The following is a 17,298-nucleotide window of genomic DNA, read 5'->3' as shown; positions in this document are numbered from 1 at the left end:
TTTTTTTCTCAATCAAGTTCATCCCAGAACACGATGTTTTAGTGCCTATCTCCATCTCTGTACTTGAGCGGGACAAGCTGTGCTGTGCCGGAAGCGCGTGTCCAAATATAAAGACATCAAATGTAAAAAGCAGCCTACAAAGTAATGAAATTTTATTCAACCAATTGTCAGAACATTTTAAAGCCAAAGCCTTTTGGTCAGATTGATAATGTCTCTGTACTGGTGGCAAATCTGATAGCAACATTCCAATCAAATCAAGACCCATGTATCCATCCTTTATTCACTTTTGAATTCGGCTTATTCTCACTCGGATGATGGTTGAGGCAAAGCATGCATTGTTGAGAAAGCTAGAACAAATAATAAATAGTAGATGTAGCAGAGAAATGGATGCCAGATGAAGCCCCAATGGGGGGTTCGAGGGTTGATAAGACGAAATGCAAGTGAGAGGGATTAATTGTTCACCCAGGAGAGGAGACGATAACAATCGGATGTTTAAAAAAAAAATCCCACAACTAATCCTGTCATTTTGCGGACTGGAATAATGAAAAAAAGAATATCTGGTAAAGAAATGGAAACCGAGCTGAGCTGCATGTCTAAATAACACGAAAGCGTTTATTCAACAAAAATTGAGCTGAACAAAATTGTTCTCCACAATTTTTCTTTTCCGCAGCTTAGCTTGTATCTCATGCACTGATTTTTCTTTGCTAGCTAAGCCAATCAACGTGATTGGTACGGACACCACTTTGCAATTGGTAGCCCATTCATTCAAATCATATTTAAAAATAAGCAATGATCTAGCACTCACTTTGCTTGCTTGCTATAGTGGGAAAATACCATCAACAATCCAAATGTATTGACAAGAAAAAAATAAGCATACACACTCACGTTTATACTTATTGTCAGTCCGGCGTCCTCAATGGACGGAAAATGGATGTTTTTGGAAAGTGGGAGGACACCACTGTCTTGTCTGTGAGGCACATGTGTCAAGCACTAGACTCAGCGCACTGCCCTCAAGTAGACATAAGGGAGGAAAAACATGTAGACACGGATGTCTCTCAAAGCAATTACAGCAGATTGAAAGCAAATTAAATTTCAAGCCCAGAGCAAGACCAACAACTGAACGCCTGTGACAGATATGACAGGGGTGGCTGTGGCACCCACGGGTTGGAGGCTGGGGGTGTATGGCAGCAGTGCGGGTCACACAGCTACTTAGGTACAAGAGCAGATAGACAGAAGCAGGCCAAGCTACAAAGTATATGGAGAGGTGGGCAGGATTTAAAGGGGGCCATAAACACGGCGCCCCGGCCATAAACAGCACACTCTGTCCTGTGGAATGACAGCAATAATGTGCCATATGTCTTCAGACTGTGTGCCTACGGGCACTGTCTGCCGTACATTTATTTCAGTCAAAAATAAAATTGGTGCCAGCTTTGACAAAGTCGTGCTAAATGTTTGGTTCCCTTTATCATTATACTCTGACATCCGTGACAAAAGAGTCAACCGGGCACTACTATAATACCACACAAATTGTGTTTTTTGCTGAGGAATGATATTTTTTTATGGCGATTGTGTTTACGTGTATTAAACAGTGTTTTTGTGACTTCCTTGTCAAGGACTTTTGGCCCTTGTCATTGTTTTATTCATGTCAAATAATCTGCATAATCAGACTTTTTATTACACAAATAGCAGATAATTGAACTATGGGGCCGATAAATAGAGGACGCACGTCAGCTTTCATCTCCTTGGTGCTGCAGTGTGTCTGTGTGTGTGTTCATGTGCGTATCGCTGTCACCTCTGATCAAGGAGACATATGCCCTGCATCTTGATACCGCTTTGGCTCCACCCCCACCCCCACTCATCGCAAAACGAGCAGGTCGCTCAAGCAACCTGTTACCAGGCTAAAGGAGCAATCTCGCGCTCGGTCACGAGGCTTCTCGCGATGTGATTCGTTTGCACCTCTTGCAAACTCAACGCTGCCGCTATGCAATTTCCTCCTTGTGGGTCACGTCCAAGGTCAAAGCCTAACGGCGACGCCAAAGAGACACCTACATCTTGAACAGTATTGTTATTTTTAGGAGTAGAGCGCCCTTGGGCGCTCTGGCTCTCACTCGCTCACTCTCTGGTCGATGCTAATAACTTAGGGGAGAGAGCAGACGGCATGTATATGATGATCTGTCAAATACTGACAGCAAACTCGACTAAACACTCCCTGAAATCACCAAACATCTTACTCTCACCCTCGGCCCCCTGCCGGAGTGTGCACAGGAGTACCTCTTATATTATCCTCCGCTTTTTATTTTGCTCAAGGAGTTGTTTATCTGTGTTGGGTCTGTGGACTTGTGGTTAGCACATCAGTCTAGTTAGGAGACGCTTGTCATTTCATAATGAATAACTATACCAGGGGTTGTCAACCTGTGGTGCGTGGCCCTCTCGTGGTCCGTGGCAGTATTGCAGTTGGTCCACTGGAAATAATTGTCATATTTTTAAAAATAAAATGGAATTATAGAATTTTTAGAATATACCATTTTTTCCATGTATAATGCGCCCCCATGTATAATACGCACCCTAAAAACGGCATGTCGATGCTGGAAAAAAGCCTGTACCCATGTATAATACGCACCCAATTTTTGACTCCTACTTAAGTCCGTAAACGTAAAATTATTTAAGAAAAAAGATCATCTTTGGGAACAACCGGATGTTATTCTGCCGGTCAGTATCACTGCGCATGCGCTAGCAAACTCGATAGCGAAGAAATGTTTCGGATTTGTGTAGGGTACATTGTGACAGCAAACGAGCAGGTGATCGAGCAAGCGTCTGATACGAGAGCATTGTGTTCGTTTGGAGCGTGTTTGAAGTGAACAGCAGAGAAGAAAGGAACAAGGCAAAGTGTTGTGAAATAAAATATTACCTGTAATACGCATTTAGGTAGAGAACTGAACTCTCGCTCTTTATATAGCTGACGTGTCTTGCGCATCTGTAATGGCGGCCTCCGTATGATATCCGGTTTGCGATGGAGATTAAAAAACAAACAACATTTGACAATAACACACCATCAAGGATTGCACCATCGCATCAAACGATGTGTCGTCAATTATGAATTTTACTGACTAAGTGTGTTGGGCAGGATGGCTGAATGCGGTGCGCGATTGACAACAAACAAGAAGAAAGATGATTTCAAGTTTTATTTCGAGGGAGATTTTCTTCAAAAACAAAAAACAAAAAACAAATGTACCCATGTATAATGCGCACCCCAGATTTTAGGACAATAAATTAGTTAAATTTTGCGCATTATACATGGGAAAAACGGTATTTAAATTGAAAAAAAAAAAAACGAAATCCTGTTCTTTCGAGCAGATATTTTAAATTTGTGCTAAATTGGCCTTAAATTGCCACTTGTGTCATTTCAAATATTCAGGCGTTCTTGTCCATTAAATAGTGCAGGTGTACTTTAACGTGCACTTTATATTAATACTCATAATAACTGAAGTAGACTGCACTTGAAGGCACTAATCATCATTATTTTCCAAACCTTTTATGTAAGATCTTGCCGTCTGCAGAGAGACTATATTGTTCGCAAGTAATTACAGCTGCCTGTTTGGTGGAGTTGAAGCCAGAGCACAATGCTGGCAATCTCCTGCAGCAATATGGACTTTTGTGGGCAAGTGTAGAGTGAAGAAAAGCCTGGTGCCGGATTTTTGTTCTGTTGAAAAGACAGTAAATTCTCCCCGTCTGTGGGTTGATGGCGCTTTTTGCATCATCCTGATCCTGTCTCCGTGGAAACAGCTGAGCATGGTTGTGGGACCCTTTTTTGGGACCGTAAGAAGAGTGCTAACATTTCCGTCGTGGAAGAGAAAGATTACGTGACGAAACAAAGGCAGGGGATTATCTCGGCACATGCTACAATGGCACCACACTCGCCGCGGCCCCCCCCCCCCCACACTATTGGGCCTGCCACATACGGGCTTTGGAGTTCAGAACAAAGCCGGGGTCTCCCACCCATCCAACACACAGAGTTGGCTAATACCACGACAATACCCTGCTGCCTCTCTAGCGATCAGGGACCTGGAATTAAGCATCATTATTGCTCCTCATTATGGACTTCAACACGATTGGATTCCTCAAAAGACGACAGCCCATATTTGGTTGTGACCCACAGAGGTGGCAAAATATGTTCAGTAAAATAAATACTTCCATGAAATGCAGAATCCTACAGTAGAGCAAGAAAATATTTGTATGTGTTACTTCTCACTATTGACCTGAATGTAAAATGATGTTGTGCTCGCCATGGCCCTGATAAAGAATGATGATAAAGCTTGCCCTAAATTTGACTTTTGCACTATTTCAAGTCAATTGAAATTGTTTTTGAAGTTGCCTTGGCTGTTGCTGGATTATTGCGGGGAAAGTTTCAGGTCAGTTAAGTGAAACCGATGGAAAGAAATGGCATGAGATGGCAGGATAAAAGAGCCCAGCCAGGGGGGGAGCGATACAGACGACAGACAGGGGGAAGAAACGAAAGGTATAGATGCAGTAAGTGGCAGAGGGAGGGTGAGGGTGCGAAGCGAAAGCCAGTTTGTCTGTGAGGGTTTTAAAATTCTGGAGTGGAAAGTCCCTCCATCTGTTATTGAGGAACGGTTCTGACTCAGTGATTTCTATGATTGGCCTTAATCCCAGCCGAGTGGAGGAGACAGAATGAAGAGCTTAGAGCGGACCGCTCTCGCTCCGGCAGACTCCACCGGCTGACGGGACTCAGTCTGCTGCCCCCTAATGGACCGACTGCACCACACGCTGAGCCGGCCGACCCTTCGGGCCGTGTCACCGCGCTGCCATTTCAATACAATACTCATTAGCAGATATTGATGCCTGCTATGATTATGTCTTACGAGAGTAATGCTGTCCTAAAATGTATCATGTCTGCTGCACCCTCTGTGCAGACCTGACACTGCTGATTATTCCAAGTGCATTAGCGCATAAAGTAAACTGGCAGCTTCTCGCTATGGTACCAGAGGAACATCCCTGCTTGATGTACAAGTGGTTAAACTATGATGACTTAAATATGTTACACGGGCGTCTTTGATTTTAAACGGTAAGTGTAGCAGACCTTCTCTGTAGTTTGACCTCATCAAAAAAAGAACATTTGCAGTATCTATAATTAGGGCCCAATTTGATATGGATTATTTTGGACCGAAAAATTAAAATTTCTTATTATGTGCTCCCGCAATTCTTAATGAAGATATTACAGGCAGAACATTTGACTGTTCTAAATAAAAAAAAATTAAAAAAAATCAACAAGAAACTGGCTAATTTTGGGTGATTTTCTGGACGGGTGTGAGGGGAAATGTATGTGCTTATCTTTGGGGGGGGGGGGGGGTTATGTTGCAATGTGTTTTAAAAAAAAAAAACGTTTTTTAAACAGCCAATTTTGGCTGATTAAATGAGCTGTCCGATTAATCAATCCGGCCTACCGTCTCCTTGAGTGTATTTTGGATCGAACTTGCTCCCTGATGAAAGATTTTTATATAGGGTTAGTATTCATTCCACACTGTCCTTTCTCCCTTTCACAGGGTGTGATGATGCATATGCGTATATTGTCTATGCAAAACAAGGCACAATATGAATTGCTTTCCCCTTAAGGTACTAAAAAGTAATGATGTTTATCTTTAGAAACAATACCGTCTTGAAAAAGAAAGACGCCCAAATAGAAAAAAAATATTTTGTAGGTGTAGTGCCATTTGAGAGATAGAAATGATAAAATGTACCATTACTAACAATGACCCATACAAAGCCCACTTATGTGGAACAAGTGCGCTCATTTCGACGCTGTATTATATCCTGCCATAAAGCAAGATGAAAAAAGTGCCATTAAGGTTTGACAATGTGTCATTTCAAGTACATCTCGCTGTGATAAATTGAAGCGCGCAAAGATATGTAACATTAACGAAATAAAAACCACAATGTACCTCAAACGTCCTCCCATGTTTCAAAACATGCTGGTCAAGTTCAGTGAAGAGAATTGGCCATAGTTGTTAATCCATAGATGATCCAGGATGACTAGGCTGACACATTTAACACACAATGTGGTGCTACACAAATTTAACTGGGCCAACGTGATAGTCCCATTTATTAACATGAAGCGCAGTAGAAAGTTGCCTTGGGGGAAGTGCTTCCTTCTCAGGACCCGGTTGATGCCGAATTCTCATAGCAACGCCTTCAGGGAAGTGGCCCGCTTCAGATATTGGGTGCAGAAACCATGTCAGATTCATTTATGGTCAAAAACAGGCCGACATGTTTTAAAAAAAAAAAAAAAAGTCTTTGATGTTTGATATTGATACATTTGTAGGATGATCTTGAACCTGTGGACTTCTCTCAGAAAGTGACTTTTTAAGAACCAAATGAAGGTTGCACCTCCCAGAAATGGTCATTTCAAGCTCGTGCCAAGTCTCTTCCTGCCCTCGTGTTTTGCAGAAATATATAAATACAAATTGTGTACCGCACGGACAAGATGTTCTCGACCGTACCCAGATTCACCACTTTAATCGGAACGAACCATATCAGCCAATCAGTGAACAGTTTAGCAACGCCCTTCCCTCAACACATCACAACGAGTGGCCTCGGGAAAGTCATTCTCGGTTTTGTCCATCCCCATCCGGCAACAACCCCAGCGGGGTCATTTGGAAGTGGTTGCATCCAAGACCGCAATCACGTACAAGACAGTCTTGTGTTCTCTCAAGTGCCCTCTGGCTCAAACACACACGGTGTGGAGCTGTTTTGCAAGAGTGTGTGTCCGGATAACACAGGCGCTGTGGAGTGAGTGCCCTTTATAAGCTAATGCTTCAATGGAAGGGCCTCAACGGGCCGCTGCAATCATGCAGGTGGTCCGGTGTCAAGTTGACGCTTAGCGCAGCACGACGCCACCTGTCCCCGGTGTGCTGTCATTCGCCAGGAAAGACTTGAGCTGGACCTGAGCAAACAGAACCTTAATGAATATTAAAGATGAGCCTCACCTTGATTTTTTTTTGTTTGCTGTCTTCTGTGATTTCACAGTGAGGCAACTCAACCTTTCAGCGGGAGGATTTTTATGACAGCAACAAGCATCTTTGGATTTTTTTGCAAGTCAACACTTAGAGCGAGAGGTGTGACAAAATGGATTTATTGGCTGTAAAGAACTTTCTTCTGTCAATCAGTGATGGTTTTTATTATTGAGGTTATGTTTTATTGTCACAATGTCATTTTTAAGCAAGGGAGACAAATTGGATTTCGCTCCAAACAAGAAGAGGGTCCCATTAATTCGAGTTTAAATGGCTCGTTGCCTCAACGGGCTGCGGTAAATATCAAGACGGGAAATAAACAGTTTTGGGTGGTCCGCCCAGTTACGCCATACTCGGGTCTGAATTTCCTAAAGGATTGCAGCAACCTTTGTCCAAACTTAGCACCTGAACTCACCTCATCATAGCAACAAGATGCCATGATATCAAACCAGCGCACTACTTTTATCTAAATGAAGCTTCTCAATACATTCCAACACACGGCACCAAGATCGGAAAATGGACGAATGGTTGTGTGTGATGGTTTGATTTTTCTGGCACAGTAAATGTTGAGAAATAACTAATGAATTCTGTCAAAAGTCAAATGAGGAAGCAAGGCCACTCCATCATCACAATTGTCTGCTAGTTGGTGGCTTCCTAGCTAGCATTGTGTTGGCGTGCCTATTTTTCATGCAAATTTTGCTCCATTTCTGAATAAAATTAATTTCAGTCCCGACCATCAATCAAGAAAATGTGTGCGACTGTGTGTTTTAGCTCACATAGGATGTGCGTAGACCTTGCGGACAGACATCACCATCCATTACCATTGTGTTTATATTTCTTGACCTTGCCAGAAGGCTTGGTGACAAATAGGGCCATCACGCGTCGTAGATGGACGACGACGGTATAACAATCAGGCACTTGTGGGGTCAGCTCCCTTGGTGGTTTCTATTGGTGCTCTTCTAAGCTGCTTTGGTTCCAGCCACCAGTACGACTCACACAACTGCTTCCCGCAACTCTCGCTCTGATTCATTGGCTGTTTGTCTTGCTCATCCGTCTGGGTCGACGCAGAAGACGCATGGCTGTTTGGGAGACGGCATTAAAATGCCGGGGATAAGATGAGGTCCAAGAGGAATGATAGCCGACTCGGCCCGTTGAGGGAGGGGGGGGGTTATTTCTTCGTGCCGATAAGAGATTCTTGCTACTGAAAAAAAGAAAGGACAAATCAAAAAAGATGAAAGGGAAGCTAGATGATAGATCCTGACAGGGGTTGAGAAAAGAATGTCGGCTTTGTCGTGAATACACTGTCATTATTTCAAGGTTACCTCAAGTGGCTTTTCCACTTGAAGGATTTTATACGAGATTACTAACGGCATGCAATGGGCTAGTTTGAAGAATTTCTGGTATTTTCCATATTTTGAACAATGTCATGTTTCACCGTGGTTACCTCATTAACATCAGTGAGCCTCTTATACAGGCACACACACACACACACACACACACATTTATAGGCTCCCGGGTTAATAATTTCAATCCACTAATTGGATCCTCATTTTGTTGATTCACTCGACTATGTTCCCATTAGGAGAAGAATGCTGCCTTTAGTTAAAGGCTCGCTCAGGTGATTTTGAAAGACAAATGGAGTAGCATTATAGCATTTGGAAGAAGGGGTTCTTTTAATTTTGTCTTTTTTTTTTTTTTTTAAACACAAAGACAGGTTGAGCATTTTTATAGCCCAAAGGCTGTCTTGTAAATTCTTAGTAACAGCTTTCAATACGCTTTCTAACCTGTGCTTGGCCTCATATAAAATTCTGAATTCACTCTACTGGATTTGTGTTTCCTTCCAGAAACTCGCCAACGAGGCAGAGCAGCTTCAGAAGGATCACAAGTGGCAAGACGGAGTGACGGTAAAGTAGGACACGACCTCTCTTTTGCCTTCCTTCCTTCCTCGGATGACCTTCCCTTCCCTTCTCTTCCCGTTTCCTTTTTGAGCAACTGGTGCATCTTCCAGACCTTCACCTCACCTACTTTTCTCCTGTAAACGTACGGCTGGGTACACACATTCAAATTTGTAACATCTCAACCCGCTAATCAAATGTGAGAAAGCTAACATACATATACGTAGGGACAGGGGGCATCCAGACTGTTGGAAAACATAAAAAATATGAAATAGTGGGGAAAAAAAATAGATGAAGATAGGCCTACTGTAAGCTTATCTGGTAACTTCATAGCTGTCTCTAACTCTTCTTTACTGACATTGATGGTAAGGGAGGAAAACTGCTGACGTTGGGTCCGATTATTTGATTATTTTTATTTTAGCGTTGTAAGGATTTCTGATCTGAAGAATTAAAAATATTTACAATTAGAATCTGGTTTAAATTCAGATAAACGGTATGTGTGTACCCTGCTTAATGTGATCAGCACCACAGAGACAACAACAAAAACAAAAATAACAGGACTCCAGTAGGCTTGTACACACACGCACACAATACTTGCCTACTAGGAGGGGTTGTCATTTTCTTTGCTTCTCGTATTATTTAAAAGCCTCCCCCTGTCCAACTTGAACATAGCACGCTTTCGCTGACCTTTATAACAGCGCTCTATTCTTGAAATTTAAAACAACAACAACCAAAAACACAAGATTGCAGAGGCTTGTGTGTTTGTCTGGAACTGTTTGTGATCCTCACATGCACCACTGACTCTCAAATTTGTAAACACTCAAATGCCCCCCACAAACATGCACGCACGCACACGCACGCAAGTACGTATGTAGCAGATCCACATTCCCTCCTGTCATATCCTCTGTCTCCAGGGAAACGAGTTCGCTGTCATGCTACACTTCCCGCAAATGGATTTTTAAACCCCCCTGTGCCTCCAGGGGATTGTTTGAGAAAAGGCTTAACTGATTTCAAACGAATAATAATGAGCGTCACTTTCTTGCAAAGTCCTTTTTTTCTTTTTCTTTTTTTTCTTTTTTTTTTTAATTTATTGAATATAAATTCACGCTGGCTTACACTTTGATGCCGCCATGTTCCAGTGACTGCGCTGGGCTTTGACCCTCCCACGCAGCTAGTGGGGAGATTTGATGCCTGTCTGGCTCTCAAAGTGTCCAATTCACATAGCTGAATCCAATACAGCATCAATACTTCTTCATTGCTGCAACAAACCCCTCTCTCCATTATCGTGGGAACCTTCCTTCCTTCTTTCTCCTCCATTTTTAGACCACGTCCGCATTGTCGGCCATCTGGCCATGACAGCGTTTGTCAACTTTTGATTGAACATAACAATAAAATGTGATACCTAAAAAGTGCAACCTTAATGAACTACATTAAAATAGCGTAGTATAGTAGGCCGATGTGTTCATCAAAAGTGAGGCAGAAAAAGTATATTTAAGATTATGCCACTGTAACATCATGTACTGTTTGATCATAATCACTGTAGGGGGGAAAAAAACTTAAAAGTTATATGTTACTTTTTGCAATTGCAATTTGTTGTTCATATAAGGGTGAAATGTTTATTTTAAATGTTGGTTTAAGAAGATGAAATGTGCTAAAACTGTAGTGCAGATTTTCACCAATTTCCCGACAATCATCGCCTGGTGTGTCCGGCGACCAGTCTCATCCCCACCCTCTCCCCGTCCTCCCACCCAGCACACTAATTTACCTTTTTTCCTTATCAGCACATGACTCTAATCAGCCATGAAAACAGTGGGAATATATCATATTGTTGCGAATAGCGCAGAGGAATCCTAATAGCGCCCCTCTATTAATAATGTATTGGAGCTGATTTCATTTGCCTTTATAATTAGGCCAGGTAATGAATCCCAGCAGGGGCGGCTGCGAAACCATTAAAGAGAAATCTCCGAGAGGCGGAGAACAGGTGGGGAAGCGAAGGGGTGGGTGGACTTGATATGCCTCAACCTCTCGAGAAGATTCTTCTTGTTTGTAGATTTTTTTTTGTGCCTTCCTAATTTCATTTTGGCTGAACACTCTGCTGACTGACAGTCTAATTAGATTAGAGCTGCATGCTCTTTGGGCACATTAGGAGCGATGCAGCGGTGCATTTTAAACTGGCGGGAGGAGCAGCCTGTCAAAGCCACAGAAAAGGTGTTTATGCATGGCAGACGGGGCATTTAATTGCGCGCGCATGCGTCTGGGGACCGCCAACTGCATAAATATGATTGTCTGTTGCTGAGTGCATTTTGTTTGATTATTATTATTTCCCCCAAGGACATCATGTTTTTAGCTTTAGTTTTTTTCAGTCAACGGAATTACGCGCAGTCTGTTTCCACAAAAATCGGTGGGGCAATTTGCCTTATCCGAACCAGTGGTGCTCCAACCATCCTTACAGGAGAAACGTTTTTAGAAGGAGCCCCTAATCATCCTAATGGCAACTAAACATACTGTGATTATTATGTATGTATTTTTTTAATTTATTCATATTTTCCCAAGTCCTTCATTTATTTATTTATTTATTTATTTATTAAGGGCCCACAAACAAGTGATTTTATGAATTATATATAATCGGCCTAAAAAAGAAATGCATACCAGTTGGGTCTGAATGTTTAGTTTGTTTTATTGGGGAGCCAATACGTTCAAAAATTAACAAATTAAGCATTGTATTTTGTCATTTTTATGTTTCATTTGTTTTTTATTTTTCTGTCTGCAATTCATTTTTTCCGTATTATCTCAGCTTTCTCATAATGCCACGGATTACTGACTTCCACATTTGCGTACCCCGTGGCATTATGTCCAACTAAAAAATGCATAACATCATCGCACGTCATCACATCATAAACGGCACGCCTGTCCCTCACCACATCTGTTATTGCAGCAGCGGCGCCGGGCATCGTGTCGCGACCATTCTGACTAGCGCACATTCCCGATGTCACAGTGTTGATCGGAACAAGCGCCGCAATGGTCGTCCGGGGTTTTAAATCCATTGCAATGAAATGGGCTGTGAAATGGACATTAAAGCGTCGGGATTGCTGATGATTTCTCAAGGTCAGATGCCCATCCCCTGTGCGACCAAAGGGAACACAATCTGTTCATCTTTGCAATTTTCTTAGACGGCGTGCGGCGGCTTCAGAGACAAATATCAAAAGTCCCTTTTTTGTTTGTTTGGTAAATGGAAAGTTGGCACAGACTGGGGGATATTCGAAAACACCTCGGCATGTCACCGTGGTCTCATTTCTTTTCTTTTTTTTTCAGCCCATAAAATAATTGTGGTTCCCTCGGTTTTCCACCGAGCAGCTGATTGCGCACGGACTGCAGAGCACTGAGGGCAACATGTTTTTTACACAAGCAGTCAGCTTGTTTCTCCTGCTTGAAACTATTTTTAAAGGACAAACACAACCCTGCAAAAAAAAAATAGATATCTGTCAACATAAAATAGCATCTGTGTTTTTACAAACATCTAATAACCCTCAATTTAAACCAGTTATGATATTTTGGACTCGCGGTGTACATATTATTGGCACTCGTCTGGTTTCACATTGAGGCCGTCGGCCTGTCACCGCTGACGTAAAGTGCAAACACATTGGACGAGATTGGCCGGGAGAAAGGACAGAGATTGCGAAGATCGTGAGGAGATGTGTTATTTCCATCAGATTGTGATGTGGCAGCCGTTGTACGTTTGAAATGCATTAGCGCTAATAGCGCTGCCATTAGAGAGGGAAAGGGAAAAGGAAAGGGCTTGCTTGATGGCTTGATGAAACTGGCGAAAGGGAGTGACAAAGCCAGGCCAATAGGGAGAATGAGAACAGGGAATGAGAGGCGCCAAGGCAAAAAAGTGTAAAAGACGGAAACAAAGACGGCGCCGTCTTCCGGGCCATTTGGTGCAATCATCACTCGCTAATCAATCAGACCTTTCATCATCGGACGACCCAATTGCTCTTGTTCTTTCTCGCTGTCCTTCATGCCAGACAATTGTGTTGCTGTGGCTAACGGTGAACACTGAACCTTTGCTAATCATGACGGTAAAGGACCAAGAATTGCTGCAAATAATAAGCATTTGCAAAAAAATATAGATGCCCACCTTTGAAAAGTTTATTATTGTCTATATTGATAGTTCAAACATAAAATTTATATCATCCTAAACCACGTTCATACTTTTTCAAAAACATTCACATTAGCCTGACTAATAAATGACAGATTATTAGTTTTACAGATTTAATAGCTATTCACTCTCCAGGAGTGATCAAAACTTTTCTCTGCATCATCTTGAATTATGCTCCAATGGTTTGCCAAAAAGTATGAACAAAGGATGAACCATAATGTGGATAATAAATAGCAAAGCAGTAACTCAGCTTTTTATCGTTGAAAAGAGGAACACGTCACATTAAACAACAAATGCACAAATATAGCAAAAGATGAACCACACGAACTACTGAACGTACTGAAAAATAAATTCACATCCATTTGAGGTTCATTTAATACTTTCAATTATTCATAGGTGTTATTGTAAGTATGAATGCAAAAACTAAAAGTAAGTATCTGTTCATGTCAGCCCTGTGATTATTAACATGTGGACAGTCAAGCAGCATTTAGCGAACCCAAACACGATCAGTATTATCCCAACCCGTGGGTGGACATTTCACTTCCCACTGATGTCCAGCTGCAGTATTTGGCACTTGCTTTAAAGACTCCAATGTTCCCTTTGGAAATGTGACGTGACCTTAAGTACAAGGGGCTGAGAGTAGAAAGGAGGTGGAGGGCGGTTCACTTGACCTTTCAAAGAGCCTCTGTTTGAGATAATTGGCCCTTCAGAAGGAGAAATTGTGTTGGCCACTCTAATACGATTTCCTCACAGCTACCAGCTCCATTAGTAACGCTATACATTAGTCACATATTCAGTGTGGTGAAATCTAAAGGAAAGAGCAGTTTGTCTTAGTTTCATTGTTAATTTCGTTTTGCTAATAACACCCTGAGTCATGACATTTCTTCTGAAAAATAAGGGATTTTATCGCCAAATGAGCTCATTCATCCATCTTCTAGACACTAGAGCACTTCTTCTCATTAGTACATAGACAAAACCCACATACTTCACATAGGCCTGAGTGTAGATTCGAACCCAGAACTGCGAGGCAGACGTGCTAACCACCCATCCATTGTACTGCCTCAAACAAACATCTGCTGGATCTGTTCAATTATTTTATCCTGTTTGACCTCGCGCCCTGAGTTGGTTCACGGCAGTTCCGCAATGTGAAGACGAGACGCAGACATCCTGCAGCAAAAATGTAGAAAAGAGTGATAGTGACCAAACATGTTGTGTCAGCAGCACCTCAATCAAGTCTATATAAACAATTCCAAGGAGCAGTGCTGTCTATTTCAAACTGTGATAAACATGGCTACATTTTGTAATCACAAATACTAAACACTGTCAATTTCTTCTCTTTTTTTTCCGCCTGCTGAGTGTTTTAAGCAAGCCATAAACAGTGTTATCGCTCATTCCCAAAACACAAAATGGACTTCCATCTGTTTTGTTCCTGGAAAGAAAATAATGGCAAGGGAACTGTCTACCTGAGGAAAATGACAAGCCGCTAGACGGTTAAGATGTTGTTTTTGTTTTATTCCAAAAGCCTTCTCTGCAGACTTTAGATCCTTTTGCTATGGTAATTATATGGAGAGGCCATTTTCATCTCCATTGTTAGTAGTTATTGGAATTTTTTGAAGTGCAACTCTTAAAGGTAGAAATGCAGTGGAAAATGTGTGTACCCCGTTTAACATTGACGATTATAGACGTCAAATATCCGTTTTAACTGGGCTGATTGTCAACATGTAGCAAATATTGAGTATACAAGCTTGTCATGAATAGAACCAAGAGAAAAGTTTCGGTATCAGTGTGAGTTTAGCCAACTGTGATGCAAGTATAGACCCTCCAGCTGCCACCCATGTCTAAATCCTGTCGATCGATGACCCTGCCTCGCAGGAGATGACGATCAATAGGCAAGAGAAATCCAGCAAGCCGTGCCGCTGCTTTCCTTGATTTTAACATTTCTACACGCTCTCGCTCTCTCACACACAGTCAACAACCATGAAATGTTATTTGAAAGGCTGAACCTGCGAACCCCCCTCACCCCTCCCTCTCTAGTCACAGCAGGGTAGCAAATAGCCCAATGCCAATAAGATTTTGGGCCAGAATGTTCTACGTCGGAACAAGTTATCAAATATTAAAATATAATAAAAAGCTGGCACAATGCGGATTTTACCATGTGTTGTCAGTCATAGTATGATATTTCAGGAAAAAAAAAATTCTACCTGTCAGATTCCGAATCAACTCACAGGACTGCATCAATAAGATTTTGGGCCAGAATGTTCTACGTCGGAACAAGTTATCAAATATTAAAATATAATAAAAAGCTGGCACAATGCGGATTTTACCATGTGTTGTCAGTCATAGTATGATATTTCAGGAAAAAAAAATTTCTACCTGTCAGATTTCGAATCAGCTCACAGGACTGCATCAAAAAGAGAGCTGTGACTCAGTTTTGGTTACCTGAGCGAGTCATAATTATTAGAAATTGTCCAAGTAGCCATAATGTTGTGACTGGTAGATGTTTACAGGCATTATGAAGTGTTTGGCGGAGGAATACACAATTGTGATTTTGCGCTTGTTAAGCCGCGTCCTTGGTGCAGATGGTGCACCAGCTGTGCACGCAATGTCAAAAGTAACCTTTCACTTGTCATTTCTATGTGAGGGACGGCAAGGAATCTGATGGAAGTGATTACGGGGTTGAAAATAACAGGTTTCCTTTTAGCCAAGGTTTGATTTTTGATTGGCCCATTCGGAGGCAGCCTATACAGAGAGGGCAGGGTGCTGACTTACGTGCACTCTTTGGTCGAGCGGCGGTAAAATGACTGAGGGGAAACAAAAGTCAAATGAAAAATATAATGCAATTTTCTGACTCATGGGAAATGGAAGTTTCAAACATTTTGTTTTGTGAATCCTATGAAACTGCTTTAACGGGTCGCCAATGTGTTAGGTCCAGATCTCATTGTTTCGTCACCACACTGTGATTTTTATGGTCGCTAAGCCAAAAGTTATTATAAGGTTAGCAAACAGCTAATAATGCAGACTAAAAATGATGAAATGGTTCTTGAAAGAAATTTAATTATCTGAAAGTGGGCAAACTTGCAAATTCAATATGGGATCAAATCATTCTTTCTCCCTAATGTAAACAATTGCATTTGGGTTCCAGTGATATCTGAACTATTCAGTTATCCTTTTTGTCTCCCCCCAAGATCTGTGCCTTGTTTAGGGGGCGTTGCCGTTGCTTTATAAGCGTTTATTTATTTATTTATTATCTGACTCCATGCAATGCGGCGAGCGATGCTATCAGCGTTAACACCCCGCTCTTCAATCGAGACCTGTCAGGCAACAAAGGGATCGTAACGTTTTTCGGAGTGCAGCGGGACAAAGCCCTTCGTTCCTTATCGTCGTAGCTGTAGACGCATAAACGGATTCCGGTGCTTTTAATGAGGTGTCGAGCCTGGAAAGAAAGAGAAAACTGGAAAAAAAAAAAAAATTCCGCTTGTTGTTTAGAGAGCGATTTAGATGTTCGTTCTAGGCTCTATTTTGTGAATCGTGAACATTTATTTTTAATTGCGTGTATACAAATAGTTGAGTTTCTGGAGGCCAGTCAGTCAGGGCATTTTCCCCCCCTTTTTTCCAATGCATTTCAGTGGGTGTCAATTATTTTTTGTTTTTGCCACCATCTCAATCCCCCGCACATAAGCGAAGGTCCAATATGTATGAGAGTGACATGAATGAGACCTAATTAAAATTCCCTAAATGGCATTGGGGAAAGAGAGAGAAAAAGAAAAACATCATATGGTAAAGAGCTTTCACATCTTCAACACACAGCCACACATTTGAAAAAAAAAATGCATCATAAGAAGCTCACTTTTACATGCTCTTGCACACACGTGATGTAATCAACTAGAAACGAGACCCTATTTCCCCCTTATCTCCATTTGATGTTTCTTTTTCTTTCTTCCATTTATTTTTCCTATCCACATAATTGTCCATCCATCCCTTTTCTGTACCGCTTAGTCCCCACGGGGGTCGCGGGTGTGCTGGAGCCTATCCCAGCGTCATCGGGCAGTAGGCGGGGGACACCCTGAACCGGTTGCCAGCCAATCGGAGGGCACACAGAGACAAACAACCATTCGCACTCACACCTAGGGACAATTTGGAGTGCTCAATCAGCCTACCAAGCATGTTTTTGGGATGTGGGAGGAAACCGGAGTGCCCGGAGAAAACCCACGCGGGCCCG

The 17,298-nt window shown here is 42.0% G+C and overlaps 1 protein-coding gene across 2 annotated transcripts in view; it reads left to right on the top strand.

Moving 5' to 3' along the window:
* The window catches only part of cacna2d2a (calcium channel, voltage-dependent, alpha 2/delta subunit 2a), a 102,718-nt gene that overhangs the window by 42,087 nt on the left and 43,333 nt on the right, over positions 1–17,298 (top strand). For both annotated transcript variants that reach the window (XM_037251058.1, XM_037251057.1), the window contains exon 4: positions 8,870–8,929. In XM_037251058.1, the coding sequence (XP_037106953.1) occupies positions 8,870–8,929 (60 nt within the window). The remainder of the gene's footprint in view (positions 1–8,869; positions 8,930–17,298) is intronic.

The sequence above is a fragment of the Syngnathus acus genome, chromosome 5, assembly GCF_901709675.1.
Source record: "Syngnathus acus chromosome 5, fSynAcu1.2, whole genome shotgun sequence".
NCBI classification, from domain to species: domain Eukaryota; kingdom Metazoa; phylum Chordata; class Actinopteri; order Syngnathiformes; family Syngnathidae; genus Syngnathus; species Syngnathus acus.
The sequence above is the reverse complement of the archived record's forward strand: the minus strand, read 5'-3'. Positions and strand labels throughout refer to the sequence as shown.